Source organism: Conger conger, chromosome 12 (assembly GCF_963514075.1).
Source record: "Conger conger chromosome 12, fConCon1.1, whole genome shotgun sequence".
NCBI classification, from domain to species: domain Eukaryota; kingdom Metazoa; phylum Chordata; class Actinopteri; order Anguilliformes; family Congridae; genus Conger; species Conger conger.
Window position 1 is genome coordinate 45,781,809 of NC_083771.1, and position 19,258 is coordinate 45,801,066.

The following is a 19,258-nucleotide window of genomic DNA, read 5'->3' on the forward strand; positions in this document are numbered from 1 at the left end:
AGGTCTGATGATACGACCACAAAGTCGATCATCGATCTTTGGCCTAAGGTGCTCTGGTACCAAGTACACTTATGAGCTACCCTATACTCAAACATAGTGTTCGTTTTCGACAATCCATGACCAGCACAGAAGTCCAGTAACAAGACACCACTCGGGTTCAGATCAGGCAGGCCATTGCTCCCAATCACCCCCCTCCAGGTTTCTCCGTCATTGCTCACGTGAGCGTTGAAGTCGCCCAGCAGAACTATGGAGTCTCCGGGTGGCACCCTTTCCAGGATGCCGCCCAGTGACTCCAAGAAGGCCGGATACTCTGAACTGCCGTTTGGCGCATAAGCAAAATGACAGTCAGAGCTTTCCCCCCTCTCACCTTGAGCAACTCCAGAAAAGAACAGAGTCCAGCCCCTCTCCAGGAGTTTGGTTCCAGAACCAGTACTGTGCGTGGAGGTGAGCCCAACTATATCTAGTTGGTACCGCTCCACCTCCCGCACTAGCTCCGGTTCCTTCCCCACCAGAGAAGTGACGTTCCACGTCCCCAGAACCAGTCTGCGACGCCAAGGATCAACACGCCCGGATCCCCACCTTTGCCTATATCATATAATATAATAAGCATGGTTTCGCCATATTGTTTATGTTGCTGTCTCCAGCTGCCGGCAAATGTTTTCCCCTCCATTTATGCATCTGCTCCTCCCCTGCCACTTCTTGCTGGGAGGTACCCTGGCTGTATGAAAAGGAGCGGACCCAGTGAATGGACTATTTCCACAGAAACAGTTTTCAGTCTTTGGAGGATACTTTTGATGAGTATGATTATTGTGTATGAGTATTGCTTTTCTTTGCTCCTTAGTTGAAAGCAAAGGGACTGTGTTGCTATTTTGCCTTCAAGTCTCCGTTCCCTGCATCTTGTTATCCATCGCCTTCGCCATATGGGGTAAAATTGAAAGTAAGTGTCTGCTTTACTTTTTTTGTATTAAGATTTCCAAGTCTAGTTCCCTCCTTCATTTTGATTATGCAATGAGCTATTTACAGTCATGTTCATGCCGTAATCCCTGCAGTTTATTTTGGAGAGTGTAGGCACAAACGGTTCTCCCCTGAAACATGTGGTCTCGCCTGCCAATCAAGCAGTGGGGGTCACAAGAGGGTTGGGTATTGTTTGGATTTCATCAATTCTGATTCTGATTGTGATTTCGCTTATCGAATCTGATTCTTATTGAATCCTGGTTCTGATTCAAAGTGGTCTGATTCAAAATGTTGTTATTCAAAGTAATTTTAATACTGAACATTTTAAAACACATTAACTGATTTGCAAAACATACAGTCCCCTCCAAAAGTATTGAAACAGGGCAATTATTTTGTTTTTGTTATACACTGAAGACAATGTATAGATGACAGATCTGTATTTCAGGTTTTATTTCCTGGTATTTTGATCTTGATTTGTTAAACAACTTAGAACATATCACCTTTTGTATCAGACCACCCAATGTTTTGGTGAGCAAAAGTATTTGTGACTGACAGGTGTTTCTTGTTGTCCAGATGTGTCGTGTTAGATTTATTGTTAGGTAGCTATTAAACAATAAATAGTTAAATAGTTCTGAATGTCTACTCTTGGTTTTAGCCTTGGGTTTTGCCTGTAAAGACTGCATTTGTGTCAGAAAAGATGAACACAAGATGTGAAAAGCTTCAAGCTTAGAAAAGAAAAATCAATCAGCCATTGCCCAACATAGATTCTTCACCTCTTGTACTTTGATGTCCTTTTTATCGCAGGTTCTGTTGGAGAGGCCTATGTTTGCAGTACTATAAATCTTGTGAGGATCCTCGTGATATTTAAGGTGGCTCCATATGTACTTGGTGGTAAGTTTCAATTTTATGATGCAGAATTTTCTGAAAATATGTACAAATTACACAATTCCATTGTGTCCAAAAATGTAAGAACTCAAACACATGGAATCGATATTGCTAATATTGTACTTTAATAATGAACTTATTAATGATTCTACTTACAGCCATACATCTCTCACCTCAGTCACCTTGTAACACACTTACGACACACGTGCGCCAAATCCCAAGAGAAACCTGTGGAAGTTTTAGATACAGACACACAGCACCATGAGCCAAGGTGATAGGTGAGAAAACCCAAATGCAGCAACCCTGATATACTTCTCACCTCAAAAACTGTGCCGGGTGTATGCACCAACCAGAGAAAGGAATTCACCACCTGGAGCGACGCTGCCAGCTACTTCAGGGAACACCTGAGACAGGAAGTTACACTATAATATCAATGGACAATGGGGGGCTGGGCAACCAGAGGTAGCACTGCAGGTAACCAACACTATGGCTTAAAAGTATGTGCATGCAGTCTAGGCAGGGCCGAGAGGAATAGCCGTAGTGGCTAGCATACAAATCATAGGCCCAGACAGACACCAAACAAAACCAGCATGCATTAATGAAGGTAACCAATCTAAATAAGAAGCAAATCAAAATGAACAGAAGAAATAAACACTGGCAAAGCAGCAGTGGTGTAGCCATGTATGCTAGGTCACCTCAGCAGCCACACAATGCAGTCCTTCATGCTGTTATGGATTTCACGTCCCTTCTTCGCAAGGAGCTGTAAACAACTTGTGCGTTCCTTTGGCAGCTGTAGGTTACGTGTACATGGGAGAAAAAGACCAGCATCAGGCAAAGGAGACAAAAGATCCATGAAGAAGTAGGCCAACACATAGATCCTTGTACGCAACCAGGCATTTGCATAGCCACAGACAAACAAAGAGAGTTCCCGGAAAAAGTAGAAATGTAAAAGGGTGTGTCCAATACGGGGCCTGAGCAAGATAAGGCAACTGGTCACACAAGCAAGCAGGGACACAGAGCTATGCTAATACTACCACCGCTTCCCCAGATCCAGAAACTGATGCAGGTCTTGAGGCAAGAGTGGTTGTGTCTGTAAGAGGACAGAAGTGCGAGAGCTCTCTCCGGTGACCGAAACTTGTGGAACAGAGAAAGCAGAACAGTGCTCGCCAAGTTGAGCAATGTGTCTTCTCTAAAACATTTCAAATAGACAGAGTCCTCAGCTGTCATTCATGGGCTTATCATGAACTGTACAGTACGTAGCTAAAATGTGAGATGACATGAATATAAGGCATAGTTATGTAATTAAGGCCAGTACTTGGCATAGAAACCAGAAACAGATACGGCCCCGTTGCTCACTCTTCTTTCTTTTTCTTCCGCCCTCTCTCCTTTCTTTTTGCTTATTCAAGCAAGACACAAGGACGTCTCAGACCCAGCCAAAACTGGAAGGGGACCTGGCAGACCCCAAAAACGTAAGAGTGTAACACCACCGCACAGTAATCTTCCAAGCTAGGGGTCAGTGGGGCATGCTTCATATCTATATCGCACTGAGAAGTTGGTACAGCCTCTGCTAGAGAAATTACTGGCATAGGTCACCATGCAGCCATGTTGGATCATGTACGAATACCATTTTAATTCATCAACTGTTTTTCTGTGAAGGAAAAATGATTTTAGCATTTGTTAGCAGGGGTGCTGTTTTTGATCTCTTCAGATTTACACTACATCTCCTGGACTGGTAGTCAACAAGCAAAAGCATGTTGCACATTTAAGGCACCATAAATTCAAAATAAAATATATATGCTGAAGATAATGGAAGATAATGAAGAATTCAAAGGCAAAGCAAATGATAGCAAGGCAAACCTGCATTGTGTTGATATGTTTAAGGAAAACAGTAACCCGTTGAAGTGTTGAACCCGCCTTATGCAATACACCTGACATTGTCAGACCACACTTAGAGTATTGTGTGCAGTTATGGGGACCACACAACAAGATAGATATAGAGGCGCTGGAAAAGGTTGAATGAAGGGCAACTAGATTGATTCCATGCACAGAATAAAAGAGAGAATTTATGACGAAAGACTTAAGATTCAGTAAAGCTTAGTGAAAGGAGACGATTAAGGCTTTTAAATCCATTAAAGGCATAAACACTTTCTACTTTGTGCCCCCTAGAGGGCAATTTCCACCTATTTTGTCCTAGTCTTATAAAAGTGTAAATATCTCAAAAACGATTTACTGTGCACACGGTTGAAGATGTAAATTGAAGAAGAGACTTGTATCATTCAGAAACCTGATACAGAACAAATGTATGTCAGAGCATGTACATACAATGTACACTAAAATTACACAAAAATACAAAATAAATTCAAAAAGCCTTGTGTTTTTATAGGTTTATGAATGAATATCTCAATTTTCTATCTCAAGTCAAGGACCAACCCAGAACTGTGGTATGTTTGTGCACTTGTTTGTGAACTTGTGTCAACTTGTATACAAAATATTGTAACGATATCGACAAGCATTCAAATTTCTTTTCCCAAAACTGCATCCAGATGTCCTCAAGTGTCCCCAAATCTATCCAAATACAAAAAAAAGGCTTTATATTAAAATAGTTTTTGATACAAAATGTAAAGAATGTGTTTTATTCACATACTGTCTCATCCAAAAGTATTGGACCAGCAAGGCCAATTCCTTTGTTTTTGCAATATGCTGAATACATTTGGGGTTGAGATAAAAATGTGAGACTACTTCGGAGCAATTTGGACAATGATGGGGTGGGAAAATTACATTACTCGTGAAAAAGTCATGTTTAATATCTAAAGAATAAAAATAGCACATTTGTTTCACAAATGAGCACAAGCGTAGAACAAATGACTGAGACTACTTTGGAGCGATTTGGAGTTAGTTGGGGTGGAAATTGAGATCACAGCTCATAAAATATAATGTGACATATATAAAAAAACACAGCACAAACGAAGGACAATATTTTTATTCATGTTCTGATCACATGGGGTGGCAACCTAGCAACAAGTGCATACCACTGCATACGTGGCTAACAAGGAGTAGCAACAAGTGCATACCACTGCATACGTGGCTAACAAGGAGTAGCAACAAGTGCATACCACTGCATACGTGGCTAACAAGGAGTAGCAACAAGTGCATACCACTGCATACGTGGCTAACAAGGAGTAGCAACAATTGCATACCACTGCATACGTGGCTAACAAGGAGAATGAGAATTTTGCTATTTTACTATACCTTTTCCCTACCTCAAATAAGCCAGAGATAATGGGTCACAATAAGGGGAGATAGCATTACATATAATTACAACCTAATAAAACCTTATAGCTTGTCTTATTATTTGTTAAATTAAACAAAGTTCTTCAGCTACATGTCAAGAGCAGCCCATTTTATAACAAGGTAACAATAATAAATTATTCAGATTCTTTAAATCACTTTATTTTGCCATCAGTTTCATTACAGACTTTTTTTTACTTTCATACAATTCAGTTCACTCTGAATTTCAACATGCTACATCGCAGGGATGTGTCTTTTTATCGGACTTAACTGAACTGGAATGATTACACTATAATGAAATGCCATTGCAACACAGTTTTTAAACTCATATCTCCTGATATATATACACAATATACAGAGAGAAAAACAATAATTTTCCACGCATCCATATAATGACAAAACAGAAAATAGACAATTAAAGTAAATTATACAGAGAACTATAAGATATCAATTTTATCACCAACTCTCATATAGCTGGTTTGGAGATGGCATAAAGTGCTTCTTCTTAGAGGCGAGTCGAAAGCATATACTTTCAAACAGACCATTTTAATACATTTGTCTAATTTCCTGGTGTATTTTTGTTAGTTTGTTAAATATTTTCATAATATAAAGGGAAATAAGGCAATTATAAACTCTACTGTTTGTGTTTCCTTGTTTATAATACATTTTTGTAAATGCCAATATTCTACATATGAATGTGTTATGTTTTAGCAAAATTATTATTATAATAACCATTTAAATTCCCAACAATCCACAGTAGGCCTATTCATCTTCTCATAGGATGGTAATGGGACTGGATGGGATCAAAATGAATGCCGCCAACCTTGATAATCTCTAAATGATGTTTTTTTTTAATGTATACAAAGGTCTGTATCTTCTATACGTATATCTTCTATATCATCCTATATCTTCTTGTTACCTTTGCTTCCTGACTGTTGTCAGGACCGTTGTGGATTATTTTGTGATATTCTGTCTCTCAATGTTAAAATGTACCTATGATTAAAATTCTACACAGTTCCATTCTTTGTAAGTGGGCAAATCTACAAAATCAGCAAGGGATCAAATAATTATTGCTCCCACTGTATATTTTCATTATTAATAAGAAGAAAAGCGTGAGAGGGTCCAGTTCAACGACAGAGCTGACAGGCATCGATCAACCCATACCAGTGCATCTAAAAAAATTTGAATATCGTGGAAAAGTAAATTTGTTCCGTAATTTAACTTTCATATATTCTAGATTGATTACACATAAAGTGAAATATTTCAAGCCTTTTTTTGTTTTTATCTTGATGATTACAGCTAACAGCTCATGAAAATCCAATCAAAAAAAAGACCAATCAAAAAAAGATTTATAATACAGAAATGTCAACCTTCTGAAAAGCTAATGGCATTTGGCACATGGAGGGAAAATGGACAAATGCGTATTTCTGAAACAGGCAATGACACTTGCGTTTGGGTTACTGCCACATTGCACCAAGTCCAGGATAGAGCCCTTAGTGAGTCAGGCTTGGGTGACTGGCCATTGTTCTGTGGCTAACCCCTTCCTGGAGGCGGAGCCTAAGCCAAAGGCAGAGATGGCAGCGCAGCATGCCAATGGAAAGGATCCTAACTAGCAACAGAAGAGTGAACTTTAGGAAGCTCTCTGGTGGTGTTAGCAGGGCTCTGTGTCAGGCCCTGGCTGTCTCCATCCAGGGAAATACAGCAACATCATGAGCTCTGGATACTGCTGTTAAAATGACTGGTTTCTCTTTGCAGGAACATGTTTCGAGAGACTCACAAACTTGGCCTTGCCTTTGGATAATCTTCTTATTAGAACAGGGATGAATTCTGGTAAGTGTACTTGCTGTTTGCACCAGTTTTCATGCACATCCAGTTTTGATTTATTAACCAGCGGAGAAGGCAAATGAGCAACACACACAGAGAACTGTTGGCGTGTTTGTGCGATGTGTTTTGATAAATGATGGGTATAATCGGGTTATAATGCTTTATAATGCATCATGTCACCAACATCAACCCCTTCATATGTTAATGGAATAATCCATTACATCTACATATGCATACACTGTATAAGATATCATTGATATTGTACATTTACATTTACATTTTAGTCATTTGGCAGACGCTTTTAATCGAAAATTCTTTTTTTTTTGGGTTAGACAAGGAGGATAGGGATGTCAGAAAGGGAGGGCGAGGGAAATCAGGAGGGAGGACTAAGGTAGAGTTTGAAAAGATGTGTTTTGAGTCTGCGTCGAAATAGGGGGAGGGATTCTGCTGTCCTGACAGTGGTAGGCAAGTCATTCCACCTCTAAGGAACCAGAATGGAAAACAGGTGTGAACGTGCAGCTTGACCGCCAGGTGCACGTAGAGAGGGAACCATAAGGCGACCAGAGCTGGCAGACCGGAGTGGTCTAGCTGGGGAGTAGGGAGTGATCAAGGATTGTATGCAAGGTGGGGCAGTCCCCTTAGCAGCCTGAAATGCCAACACTAGGGCCTTGAATCAGATGCGTGCGGCAATAGGAAGCCAGTGGAGGCCAATGAGAAGCGGGGTGACATGAGCCGGCCTGGGCTGACTGGTGATCAGGCGGGCTGCAGCATTCTGGACCAGCTGGAGGGGCTTGATGGCACACGCTGGGAGACTGGATTAAGCAACATAATTCTATTTCATACATAAAATTAATTTACATACATTTTGAAATTCCAAACAAATACAGCTTGACTTTATTTTCTGTTTCTCACTATTTAGCTGATAATTGTGATATACGGTCAAGGTAATAACCGTAAATGGTTGCACTGTCCACAAGGTAGGAATTGTACTGTAAACATGCAGCGCTGGCACAAAACACTTCATTCAAATGCTGCGTTAGGCTTAATGATTAGCAATATCTCTTTATGACATAATACATATGATATGTAATAAATGGGGCGACATGGCTCAGGCAGTAAGAGCAGTCGTCTGGCAGTCGGAGGGTTGCCGGTTCGATCCCCCGCCCGGGCTGTGTCGAAGTGTCCCTGAGCAAGACACCTAACCCCTAAATGCTCCTGACGAGCTGGTCGGTGCCTTGCATGGCAGCCAATCGCCGTTGGTGTGTGAGTGTGTGTATGAATGGGTGAATCAGAAGCATCAATTGTACAGCGCTTTTGATAAAGGCACTATATAAATGCCAACCATTTACCATTTAAATGCAATACCATGAAACGAAATAAATAAATAAATAAATAAAAATTTGTGTAAAAAAAGTAATGGTAATTACACCTTCCTACATGCATTAACTCATACTGAAATAATTGGGCAGTCTAATGTATCCTACTTTGGGAAATTCTATAATCAGTTTGACCATGAATTCCTTTTATTTTTGTATGTAAAATGAAAATGAATGTAAAGAAAGCCATTTTTTCTTTTTTCTTTTCTATACTTTATTTCAAATGACCAATGGTCACATAATGTCATTGCTCATGGGCAGTTCGATAATTGTTTGTTAGTTATGTTTTTACAGACTAAAATGGCTCCAAGAAACCCTGAATAAAGGGCACAGATAAATGTTTTAAAACTTCTTCTTTATGCATTTTTTCCAAAATGTGGCGGTACTGTACTTATTTAAAAACATTTTTCATGAAATGATCCTTCAGTGTACTGTGCTTAATTTAATTATCTCATTTCTTTTCAAATCAGTTCTTCTCCATTCCGTTTTGACATACCATGCCCAAGATGCAGAAAGAAAACTATTTTCCGAATTCATGTTTGTACTTGTGGCATTGTTCGATTTTTCAGCAGTTTTTTCATCAGGTAAGACTATGTTTTATAATATAGTAAAATACATCTTATATGTGTTGCATGTACCATCAGTGTTTGGCTACAAATGTCCAGTGGGATATATTGTAGTATTATGTAATAGTGCAGAACTTACCTTGAATAATTATAGGTCAATAAATATCTTATGTGCAGCCTATCTTCCGTTCATAAATCAAAGTGTCACTGTTTCACTGAAATGTCAACACGCATGCATATCATGCATAAATACATATTACAGGAAGAATGTCTGAAGGAACTCTATTTTTGAACAGTCTTCTTACTGTAGAGTTGGGGTGGTCAACCCTGGTCCTGGAGAGCTTCAGGGTCTTCTAGTATTTGCTGTAACTCAGCATTTAGTTCATCAATTAGAGCAATTGATTAGTTACAGTTGATTAGACTATGCAAGGGACAATCCCCCTGGAGCAATGTTTGGTTAATGGCCTTGCTCAAGAGTCCAACAGCTATGCAGATCTTATCGTGGTTACACCAGGGATTGAACCACCAACCTTACTGGTCCCAGCCATGTACCTTAACCACTACACTACAGGCTGCCTCGCCTGGTTGCTTGGGTCTAAAGTGGTTGTTGTATTAAAGGTAAAACCATTGGGGTCCCCAGAACCAGGTTTGGCCCCTGCAGTAGAGCTAAAATATTTGCCTCTGTGTGTATTCTGTGTTTTTATGGTTAGAGAATTGTACGGTAAGATACATGTCAGGTCTGCAGGCCAACATTACAGATGCAGTAATGGTGAGGGTAATGTATCACGCTATTATGTATCTTTATAAGTCTACTTACTTAATATTACACTGCATAAGCGATACAACTGACTTGCTTTTGCATAGGTAGATAGGATAGGTAAGGTGAAGGTGGTATGATAATAGAATGGTTATGCAAAAAATGGTATTTGTTATTTGTTAGTTTTTTGCTGAATTCAGTTCTGTAGCATAGTGCCTATGTGTTTGCATGTTTTTGTTCTTTTGTTTTTTCATTTTGCTTCTCAGTTAATTAAAGTGACAAAAGAATAGTAAGTAATCTAGTTGTGATGGTGGATTTTTCTCTTCCTGATTATTAGTGGGATCTTGTGTTTCTCAGTAATATCCATCTGTTTCTCATGTTCATAACACCTTTACTGGTGTTCTTATACCGCAGGTCCAAATGCACATCTGATCCTAAAGGCTTTAGTTTCTGCAGCAGAAAGGCAAGACTGAGATGTGTGTACACATGCATTAGTAGCCAAAAGTCTCAAACACTGTCCTTTTCTGTACTTACAGGGATAATGTTGACTTCAGTGTATAATTTCCTATACTACGCCATTCAACTGGAAATTTTCTTTCTGATTTTCTCGGGAAGTACACTTGGTTTTACAGCAGGTAAGTTGCCCTTCACATAAAACAATGACATTACATTACATTTTATTTAGCAGACACTTTTATCCAAAGCGACGTACAAAAAGTGCATACCAAGGTCATTAAAGAAAACTACAGAACAGGCTGGATAATGTACTATGGCTCAGGCAGTAAGAGCAGTCGTCTGGCAGTAGGTGGGTTGCCGGTTCGATCCCCCGCCCAGGCTGTGTCGAAGTGTCCCTGAGCAAGACACCTAACCCCCAAATGCTCCTGGCGAGCTGGTCAGCACCTTGCATGGCAGCCAATCGCCGTTGGTGTGTGAGTGTGTGTATGAATGGGTGAATGGGAAGCATCAATTGTACAGCGCTTTGGATAAAGGCGCTATATAAATGCCAACCATTTACCATTACCACTTACTATTCACATACCGGTATTTTGGATAATAAAGCCTGTTATTAAAAATGTCCTATAAAACTGTCTTTTTCTCCATGGCAGAGAAACATTCTGCTGTGATGGAGTGAGGTTAGCAAAGCGGTCATCAGCTGGTTAAAAGCTCCATCCTGTATCTTCATGTCTTGTTAATCCAGGCTTTAAAATGTTACGATTGTGTAACTTATTAATATGGACATATTTCTTATTGGGTTACCAAATCAACTGTGTGAGTAAAGAAATGAATGAAAACCAATGGGTGCCAATATCCTTTCAAAATTTGCAGCAATGTAACGTAGGCTACACAAACTTAAGTAGATCGACTTTTAAAGGTAAAATAGGTAAGATTTTTGTTTTAAAACATTGTTACAAGACCATTGTAAATCCCTTCCTATCATTGAAAAAGGCTCACTGACATGTTGACTCACCCTCTCCCTCAAAATATGCAGTTGATGGGCCGGCAACATTGTATAGCTGTACAATAAGTCAAGGTCATTGGTTGAGAATTGGTTCTAATTGACACAACCAACAGCATTTCAACATCACAGTGTGTTCACAGAGAAGGGGGAGGGATAAACAGTGTTGTGGTGTGTTTGTTGCTGCAATTCCTCTCTTGGCCGTTAGAAGTCTGAAATGACCTATTGTACCTTTTAAGTAAATGGGCTTCTTCCAAAATGATTCTTGAAGTTTCAGAACAAGTGAATACATCCAGGTGGAAAAGGCAACACAACTACAGCAGACGACTGAAACTACTTAAACTTCCCTCTTCAATTAGAAATGAATTATAAATAAACGTTATGAGTCAAAATGTGTCTGTTCGTGTTGCAGGGCACATAGTGTGTCCAGTTCATGGTAAGCCTTCCACAAATCAGCCTCATGAGCATGAACGCTCTTCCCTCACGTCTGAAGTCATTTAAGAAGGTGGAGCACTGCACTTCTTACTCTGTGGCTGGTTATAGGTTCTCTTTTTTGCAAGACACTCCTCCCTAGCTAATGGTCCGCCTTCTCGAACCCTGACCCTGGCTACTCTTTGCAGGACAGGACCATCTAGAACAGAATTTCCTTTAAAATGTGAACACTAAATAATATAATAATTGTATTTACAAAAGGCTATGAATGTGTTCCATTCTCTTGTTACTTATGGATATAAATTTATAAATTTGGTCGGAGGGTTGTCAGTTCTGGGTGCCTGGGTGTGTCCCTGAGCAAGATACCGACAGTAACCCCCAAAGGGGGTTATGACGTAATTGTTATCCGGTTTGACAAAAAATGAATCACTTATACAAAAAAAGGTATAACTTTAATCAGATGACGCTTTGCAATTTGGCTACCTACAGAAATATTTAACCTTCACCTTGAACTCTTAAATATGCATGAAAAGAACGTTATAAATGTTTTTAGGTTGTCCAGTATGACTCAGGATTTTGCAACATAGTGTATGTACCATTAAATAAAAAGGGTACATTTTAATAGTCCTGGTACAGGTCTAGTCTCATATGTTGATAGAAAGACCCATATAACTGCCCAATGATGAGATGTAAGTTTTTATTTCATTTTTAACTATTTTAAGACATATTGCCATGTAATGTAATAGTTCCTAATACTAATACTCTCAGTCGTTTTTCATGTAATTTAAGTCCTGAAGGATATGTTTGTTTTTTCATGTAGTTTCTCTGAAAAAGAAAACTTATTTTTATATCTTAAATGAGTTTTGGACATCAAAGTAGACAAGTCACAGCACTGATCCGTGTATCCTTTCAGACTCCCAGATGGATACTACTGCCCAATGTGTCACTCTAGTTGCAGATGAGGAGGGGGCACAGAACTAGGGGACTGTGCCAAACTAGGGAACAGTGGTGGCACTTATGAATCCTGTAGTATGATTGGCTACATAAATGAGTCACCTTGTTCTCACGGCCTGACTAAATATACCTGCGGACTCTGTGGCCCCCCAGGTGGGGTAAACTCCTATGCAGGAAGTTTAACCCTCTATGGTACACATGAAATAGCACTTCATTCATTTATATATTTTTTTTTTACTTCTATTTGACTTTCTCCAATTCATTTTTTTCAAGTTTAACCTTTCACTTTTTCATTCATAAATGATTTTGTCCCATATTTTTTCCCCCGAAAAGCCCCAATACATAAGGAAAGTAAATGCATTTAATTGTCTATTAAGTAGTCAGAATGTAATCACAATGTTTATTTTTGTATTTTATTGAATGCATTTTCAACTCCAAAAACAATATAATTAATTTTTTATCACAAACATTATAGAATATAGTAGAACAACGAGCGGTCATGAAAATGACTTGCAAAGCACCTCAGCCATTGAGCAATTTCTGTCATGAAAGGTCAATCATCAACATATCCAAAGTTGAGGATGGTGGCACACTTCTAACACCCCATTTTGGGAGTGTCAATTTATGCCTAAACTGCCTCATGAGCTATATCTTCCTTGTCAATATCCTGATATATATATATTTTTATGGGAGAAGGCTTCTAAAGCTACAAGGCTCATCTGTAGCCTTTCTCCTCTCCCTTTAGCTCAAAAGCAGCCTCCCCAACCCCCAATTGCTTATTGCACCCAAAAGGACATAATAAAAATGTTTTCAAATACTTTCTGCAGTTATCCGATCTCTGAAAACTTTGTATGAAATGGAAAAGAGTGTCTGCCAAATGCCATGAATGAAATAATGAATGAATGAATCTCAGGTGCTGTCCTGAAAGCTAAACATATAAGGGCTCCCCGCATAGGTGACTGAACACCGACATTCAACTGGAGAGAAGTCTTCCAGTATTAAAAAAGAGGATGGCCCTCATTACCGGTAACTTTACCGTTTGATATTTAAAATATGTAAAAACCAAAACCACACTTATACCACAGAATGATCAGAACTTGCAAACCCTACAAGTTTTAATATGTAATACATTATCAGTTGCATATGCCAGAAAACGAACTATAAGGAAAAATGCAAAAGGTATGAGGTAAGATGCTTTTTGAAGAGTTCTCACATAGAGCGACGAATGATACTAACTACAAGTAGAGTGAACTGAATCAGTGAGCAAATCACGTACTGTAGTCAGTGACTACAATCTATTTACTGAACAACCCTCTGACCACCCCCCCTCAGCCCTACAGTTACCTCTGACAACCAGCCCCCTCCCCCCCCAAACTGTCAGATTTGAATCAGCAAATCTAAACCATTTGTGACTTTTGAGGGGAGGAGAGCGGCCTCAGTAAGAAAGCCTCTCAACCTATGTATTCAGACAATGGCCGGGTTTCCCGATAAAGAACGTTCTTAAGAGATAAGAAGGCTCTTAAAAACGCTCCGGACCCTTCTTACAAAGCCTTCTTATGAAAGATCATCTTAGGCTAAGAAGGTGTTTCGGGAAACGCGTTTGCTTCTTTCGGGAGGCCTAAGAAGGTCCTTAAGAACTTTCTTAGCTTAAGAACGTTCTTAACGCGTTCGGGAAACGCGGCCAATATCAATTTAGTTGGTCCAATTACTTACAATTTTAAAATTACAGGTAAAAAAACAAAATAAATCTAGGCCTTTTCAGGACCCCTCTCCATGCTGGGGCCCCGGGAATCAGCTCTGATTCCCCCCACTACAACGCCCCTGCGATCAAGTATCAAACAAAACTTGGTTTTATTCCATAAGGGTGATTCAATAATGCTGTACAGTTAATGGCAGCCCTTAATGAGTGATCAACCTGTAGAGAAGGGTGTCTCTGAAGATGACAAAGATGACCAGTACGAAGATCCTGAGTAGTTTTATGCCATATCTCTGCAGGAACATGTGCAATTCCAATGATCACATAATGTCAGTCTATCAGTCAGACAGTGAAGCAGCATTGTTCACTTCATAACAGAGAATGTCCCAGTTTATTGAGTTTCATAGAAGAAACTTTCTGGTGCAGACAGGACTGGGTCCACAACCTTATTAATTGGCTTATATTTGTGATAAATAACTACATGAAAACAGGGCTGTTTCTTTTGAGTTCCTCTATTACAAATATATGGGTAGATATATTGTTATATATTGTAAATATATTGTTTTTAATTATTGTGTTGATAACCACAGAGGGGAATTTTTGTGATCTTTCATGAGAAATACTAATGAATATTAAGGTGTACTGTAGGCTATTACTATATTACTTAAATGTAATCTCGTTATAATATCTTAATAATAATCATAATAATAGTAATAATAATAATAATAATAATAATAATAATAATATATAACAACATTGTACACTCAGTGACCACTTTAATTGGTTTTACTTGATTTTTTAAAACTTCTTCTTCTGCTACTGTAGCCTATCCACTTAGAGTTATGATGCGTGGTGTGTTCAGAGATGCTCTTCTGCACACCACTGTTGTAATGTGTGCTTATTTGGGTTACTGTTGCCGCCCTGTCGGCTTGCCATTCTCCTCTCTCATTAACAAGGCATTTTTGCCCGGCATTCTCTGGAAACTCTGGAGACTGTTGTGTGTGAAAATCCCAGGAGATCAGCAGTTTCTGAGATACTCAATCCACCCTGTCTGGCACCAATAATCATCCAAGTCACTTAGACCACATTTCTTCCTCATCACCTGAACCTCTTTACCTGCTTTTATGCATTAAGTTGCTGCCACATGATTGGCTGATTAGATATTTGCATTAATAAGATGGTGTGCAGTTCTACCTAATAAATTGGTCACTGAGTGTATATAAATGTGTATATTAAAGGGATTAACCAGCATCAGTTTATAACAAACATCTTTACTGTCTACCTTTCTCTTTTTCAGTGTTTATACTTTGGTTTATTCGACCTGGTTTGTACAAATTGCTGGATTATTGGAAATCAGATTTGTCCAAAAAAAGATATGAATGTAAGTATAACTTGCTATATTATGGAGCTATATTGAGATTGATAAAGGGCTTGTTTTGTTCCTGAATTCTGTCTGTTAGTTTATCATTGTTTATTATCGTTATTTTTGTAATTTATTATTTTTCATATTCATGTCTGGTGTTCTGTTTATATTCATTAGTCAGTTTGCACTCGTCTTCCCCTGTGATGTCTGAGTCTGAATGTTTACTAGCCCAGTCACTCCCCTGTCTGCGTGCCCCACTATTTGGGTGTTTACGGTAGTTCCGTGGTTCAACCTTCCTTCCAATCTTGCATTCCTTACTTCCTGCTTTCTCTCCATTTCATGTTTGTAGATAGCACTAATATACTACTCCCAACTAACATAGAACAACTAACATACTAATTATACGAACACACTAATATGTTCATCCAACTAACAAACTGACATTCACTAGTTTTGGGTATTTGTAATATAAATCACAAAACTAACTTACTAACGCATCTGTTTTGTAACTCCGCCTCCCTATTCGATCACTGATTACTTGCTTAGTTTCAGCGAGGTATTCACACCTGTCTCGACATATTTCTACATCTCCTGATTCTGTGCAAATGTCTACTCCCTAGCCGTTTGTATTACCTGTGTCTTTGTGAATCCAGTCCGCGTTTTTGTTTCCCCCTCATTATTGTGCTATTACCCTTTCATGTGTCTCACCTGATGTTTATTTGTTAGACCACCCTCACTCCCATGCCCCGCCTAGTTTGTGTCATTCCCCTGTGTATTTGTACCTGTCCTGTCACGTTTCAGGTCTGTCTCGCCATGTTTTATGTTTATTCATTTTGTCTTAGTCTTGTATTGTCTTATCATGTATTATGTTAGTCTAGGTTCGTCATGTTGTTTAGTTTATTTCTTGTTACGATTTATTTTCTCGTCATGTCTAGTTATGTTTCATTACGATTATATTACCTTGTTATGTTGAGTGGTTATCATCTTAGTTTCGTTTTGTGTTATGTTTTGATTTATGTTTATTGTTACGTAGACTGGCTACTGTTTAAACATACACTTTTACATGTCTTTCCGCAAACCTTGCGTTCCGCCTTTTCTCTCTCTCTCTTTCTGTCATTCACTCCCTAATTGTTTCCATTTGTCTATTAACTACTAACGCTAGATCAGGATTGGGTAGAAACTAACAAACTAATCATGTGTTCATGTTACCTTACGTTTCTCGTGCATGTAATTTACTAATTTACTAATGCTAGGGCAGGATAGGTTTATTACTAACGATTACTAATCACCTTGTTAAACTTGTCATCCATCGCACCTGTTTTCCATTTCCTTGCTAAGCTCTAACTAATTGTCTACACCTGTCTACATCTGCATTTATATCCCAGTCGCGCTACTGTTCACTGCGAAATTGTCTGCCTCTAGTTCTACTACGCAACTCTTGAGCATTATTTACTGTTTGATTACACGTTACGATCCAAGCCTGTTACCGACCATTGTCTATTGATTTCTGTTTTGTTGACCACTGTTTGTTTTTGACCACGTCCTCGCCTACCGTTTTGTACTTTTGCTTCGCTGATTGTTTCATGGTTTCGACTCCCGCTTCGCCCACGACTACGCCTCTGCCTGCCGTCCGCCTGTCCATCTGCCCCGCTGACAGCTCTCCTGCTACCGGACCTCCCTGCACGTCTACCGACTACGAGCTTGCCTCTTCCCTCGGCACCGTGCTTTTTTGTTTGTTTGTTATTTGTTTGGCTGGATCTTCGTGTATGGACTTTGCTTGTTTTGACTACGCTCCTGGGATTCGTCCCGAATAAAGCCCTAACGGGACTTTATTTAACCATTGTTTCTGAGTCGTGCATTTTGGGTCCAACCCCCACGCACCCGTCTCATGTCCTTTTCAGTTGCACCTTGCTAGTTCATCTTTTTTTAATCCCGAGCCCTTGTATTTATTCCCCCCTTGTTCTAGCCCCCTTGTTCTGTCTTGTTTAGTTTGTCTGGATTCCTGTTTACGACCCCTGCCTGCTTTTTGGACTCTTCTTTTGGATCAGCCTTTGTACTTTTGCGTGTGTGGACTGTGTGGAAGCTGTGGTTTTTTAACTTTGCCTGTTTTCCTGCCATTTTCCACACCCCTGTGCCTGCTTCTGTTTCCTCTGTCCCTCCCGCCGTGACAGGGCTCTTTTGATTTTATAATTAGAATGTTGAATCCATACAATTGACCATGTGACCTTTTTCAAAGATATGTTTCAATTCCATATGTCACCGCATATTGGAATCGGTCTGTGAGTGATATGTATTGGAAGAAAGTCTGGATGCTTTCTCAGAAATACATAGTCATGAATAATGTTAAGGAGGTGTCTTTATTAATTTATTAATTTTAATTTTAATTAATTTAATTAAATGTATTAATTAATTCTACCCCGCCAAACACTACAAGCAGAAAATTAAAAGAGGCATAAACACAAACTGCTCTTTTTGTATTAAATACCCATAAACAGTTTTACACCTATTTTGGCATTGTTCTCATACCAAGAAATTCTGGCAAGAACTTTGTCATTGGTCTTATCTTTAAAGAATTGACTTTATTTTGGGGAAATGTGGTGTTTGGTTTTTTCAATAACCCAGGAAAAGAAGACAAATATTTTTTTATAATAAATATGATATTGATGCTGGCAAAAATTTTTCATTCATAAATGTAAACTTTGTAATAAAAAAACTTCCTTTGTTGTATTCATGAAGGTTGTTGTGCAAAAGTTATGTGAAACTACTTTCTAACTAACAAAAAGCCTATCAAAACACTTAATATCTGTATATTTTATAATATTTTTGTTGAGTGGGATATATAATATAATTATTAATATAATTATCCCTGTAATCTCTATTGAATAACTGAACATAGGATAAATCAGTTGTTTTATTATGCAGGAGAGACTTGCGACTCTCAGATATATCAAATAAATATATATAGTTTTTATCGTTTGTACAATAAAATACAAACTTTACTATATATATGTTCTGCTACTATATTTAAAGTTACAGCTATTGGACTATAACCATTGTACAGGCAATTTGACACCTGCTTCAGTAGCTTGTGATCATTTGGTTAAGGGCAAAAATAAAATGAGTAGTTATTATATTAATACCTATTTATTTTTGTTTTAATAATAATGTAATTTATATTGTTCATTTATTTCAATTATTTATTATTGTTGGGGTGGCACGGATGATGCAGTGGGTAGCACTGCCGCCTCACAGCAAGGAGATCCTGGGTTCGAATCCCGGTCGGCCGGGGCCTCTCTCTGTGTGGAGTTTGCATGTTCTCCCCGTGTCTGCGTGGGTTTCCTCCCACAGTCCAAAGACATGCAAGACATGCAGGATAGGCTGATTGGAGAGTCTAAATTGCCTGTAGGTATGAGTCTGTAAGTGAATGGTGTGTGTGCCCTGCGATGGACTGGCGACCTGTCCAGGGTGTATTCCTGCCTTTCACCCAATGTATGCTGGGATAGGCTCCAGCCCCCCTGCGACCCCGTTCAGGATAAGCGGGTTAAAATAATGGATGAATGGATGTTTTATATAGTTATTTATTGCTTGTTTAATTGGTTGCATTGTCATCAAAATAAGTTTTATTTGACCCTTTCAGTTCTATGGTCATATTTCCACCAAGTACTCTGCTGATATTTCTATATAGGAATCTATGATGTGGTTGCCCC

The 19,258-nt window shown here is 38.9% G+C and overlaps 1 protein-coding gene across 2 annotated transcripts in view; it reads left to right on the forward strand.

Annotated features, from left to right (window-relative positions):
- LOC133141914 (uncharacterized) overlaps window positions 1–19,258 on the forward strand; it is a 44,978-nt gene that overhangs the window by 9,428 nt on the left and 16,292 nt on the right. The window contains exons 6-13 of one of the 2 annotated variants that reach the window (XM_061262743.1): window positions 842–937; window positions 1,759–1,845; window positions 3,246–3,308; window positions 6,883–6,957; window positions 8,798–8,911; window positions 10,187–10,285; window positions 15,486–15,569; window positions 17,209–18,323. In XM_061262743.1, the coding sequence (XP_061118727.1) occupies window positions 842–937; window positions 1,759–1,845; window positions 3,246–3,308; window positions 6,883–6,957; window positions 8,798–8,911; window positions 10,187–10,285; window positions 15,486–15,569; window positions 17,209–17,540 (950 nt within the window). In that variant the 3' untranslated portion in view covers window positions 17,541–18,323. Of the gene's footprint in view, window positions 1–841; window positions 938–1,758; window positions 1,846–3,245; window positions 3,309–6,882; window positions 6,958–8,797; window positions 8,912–10,186; window positions 10,286–15,485; window positions 15,570–17,208; window positions 18,324–19,258 lie in introns of those variants that run through there. The other variant, XM_061262742.1, reaches the window with a different exon arrangement.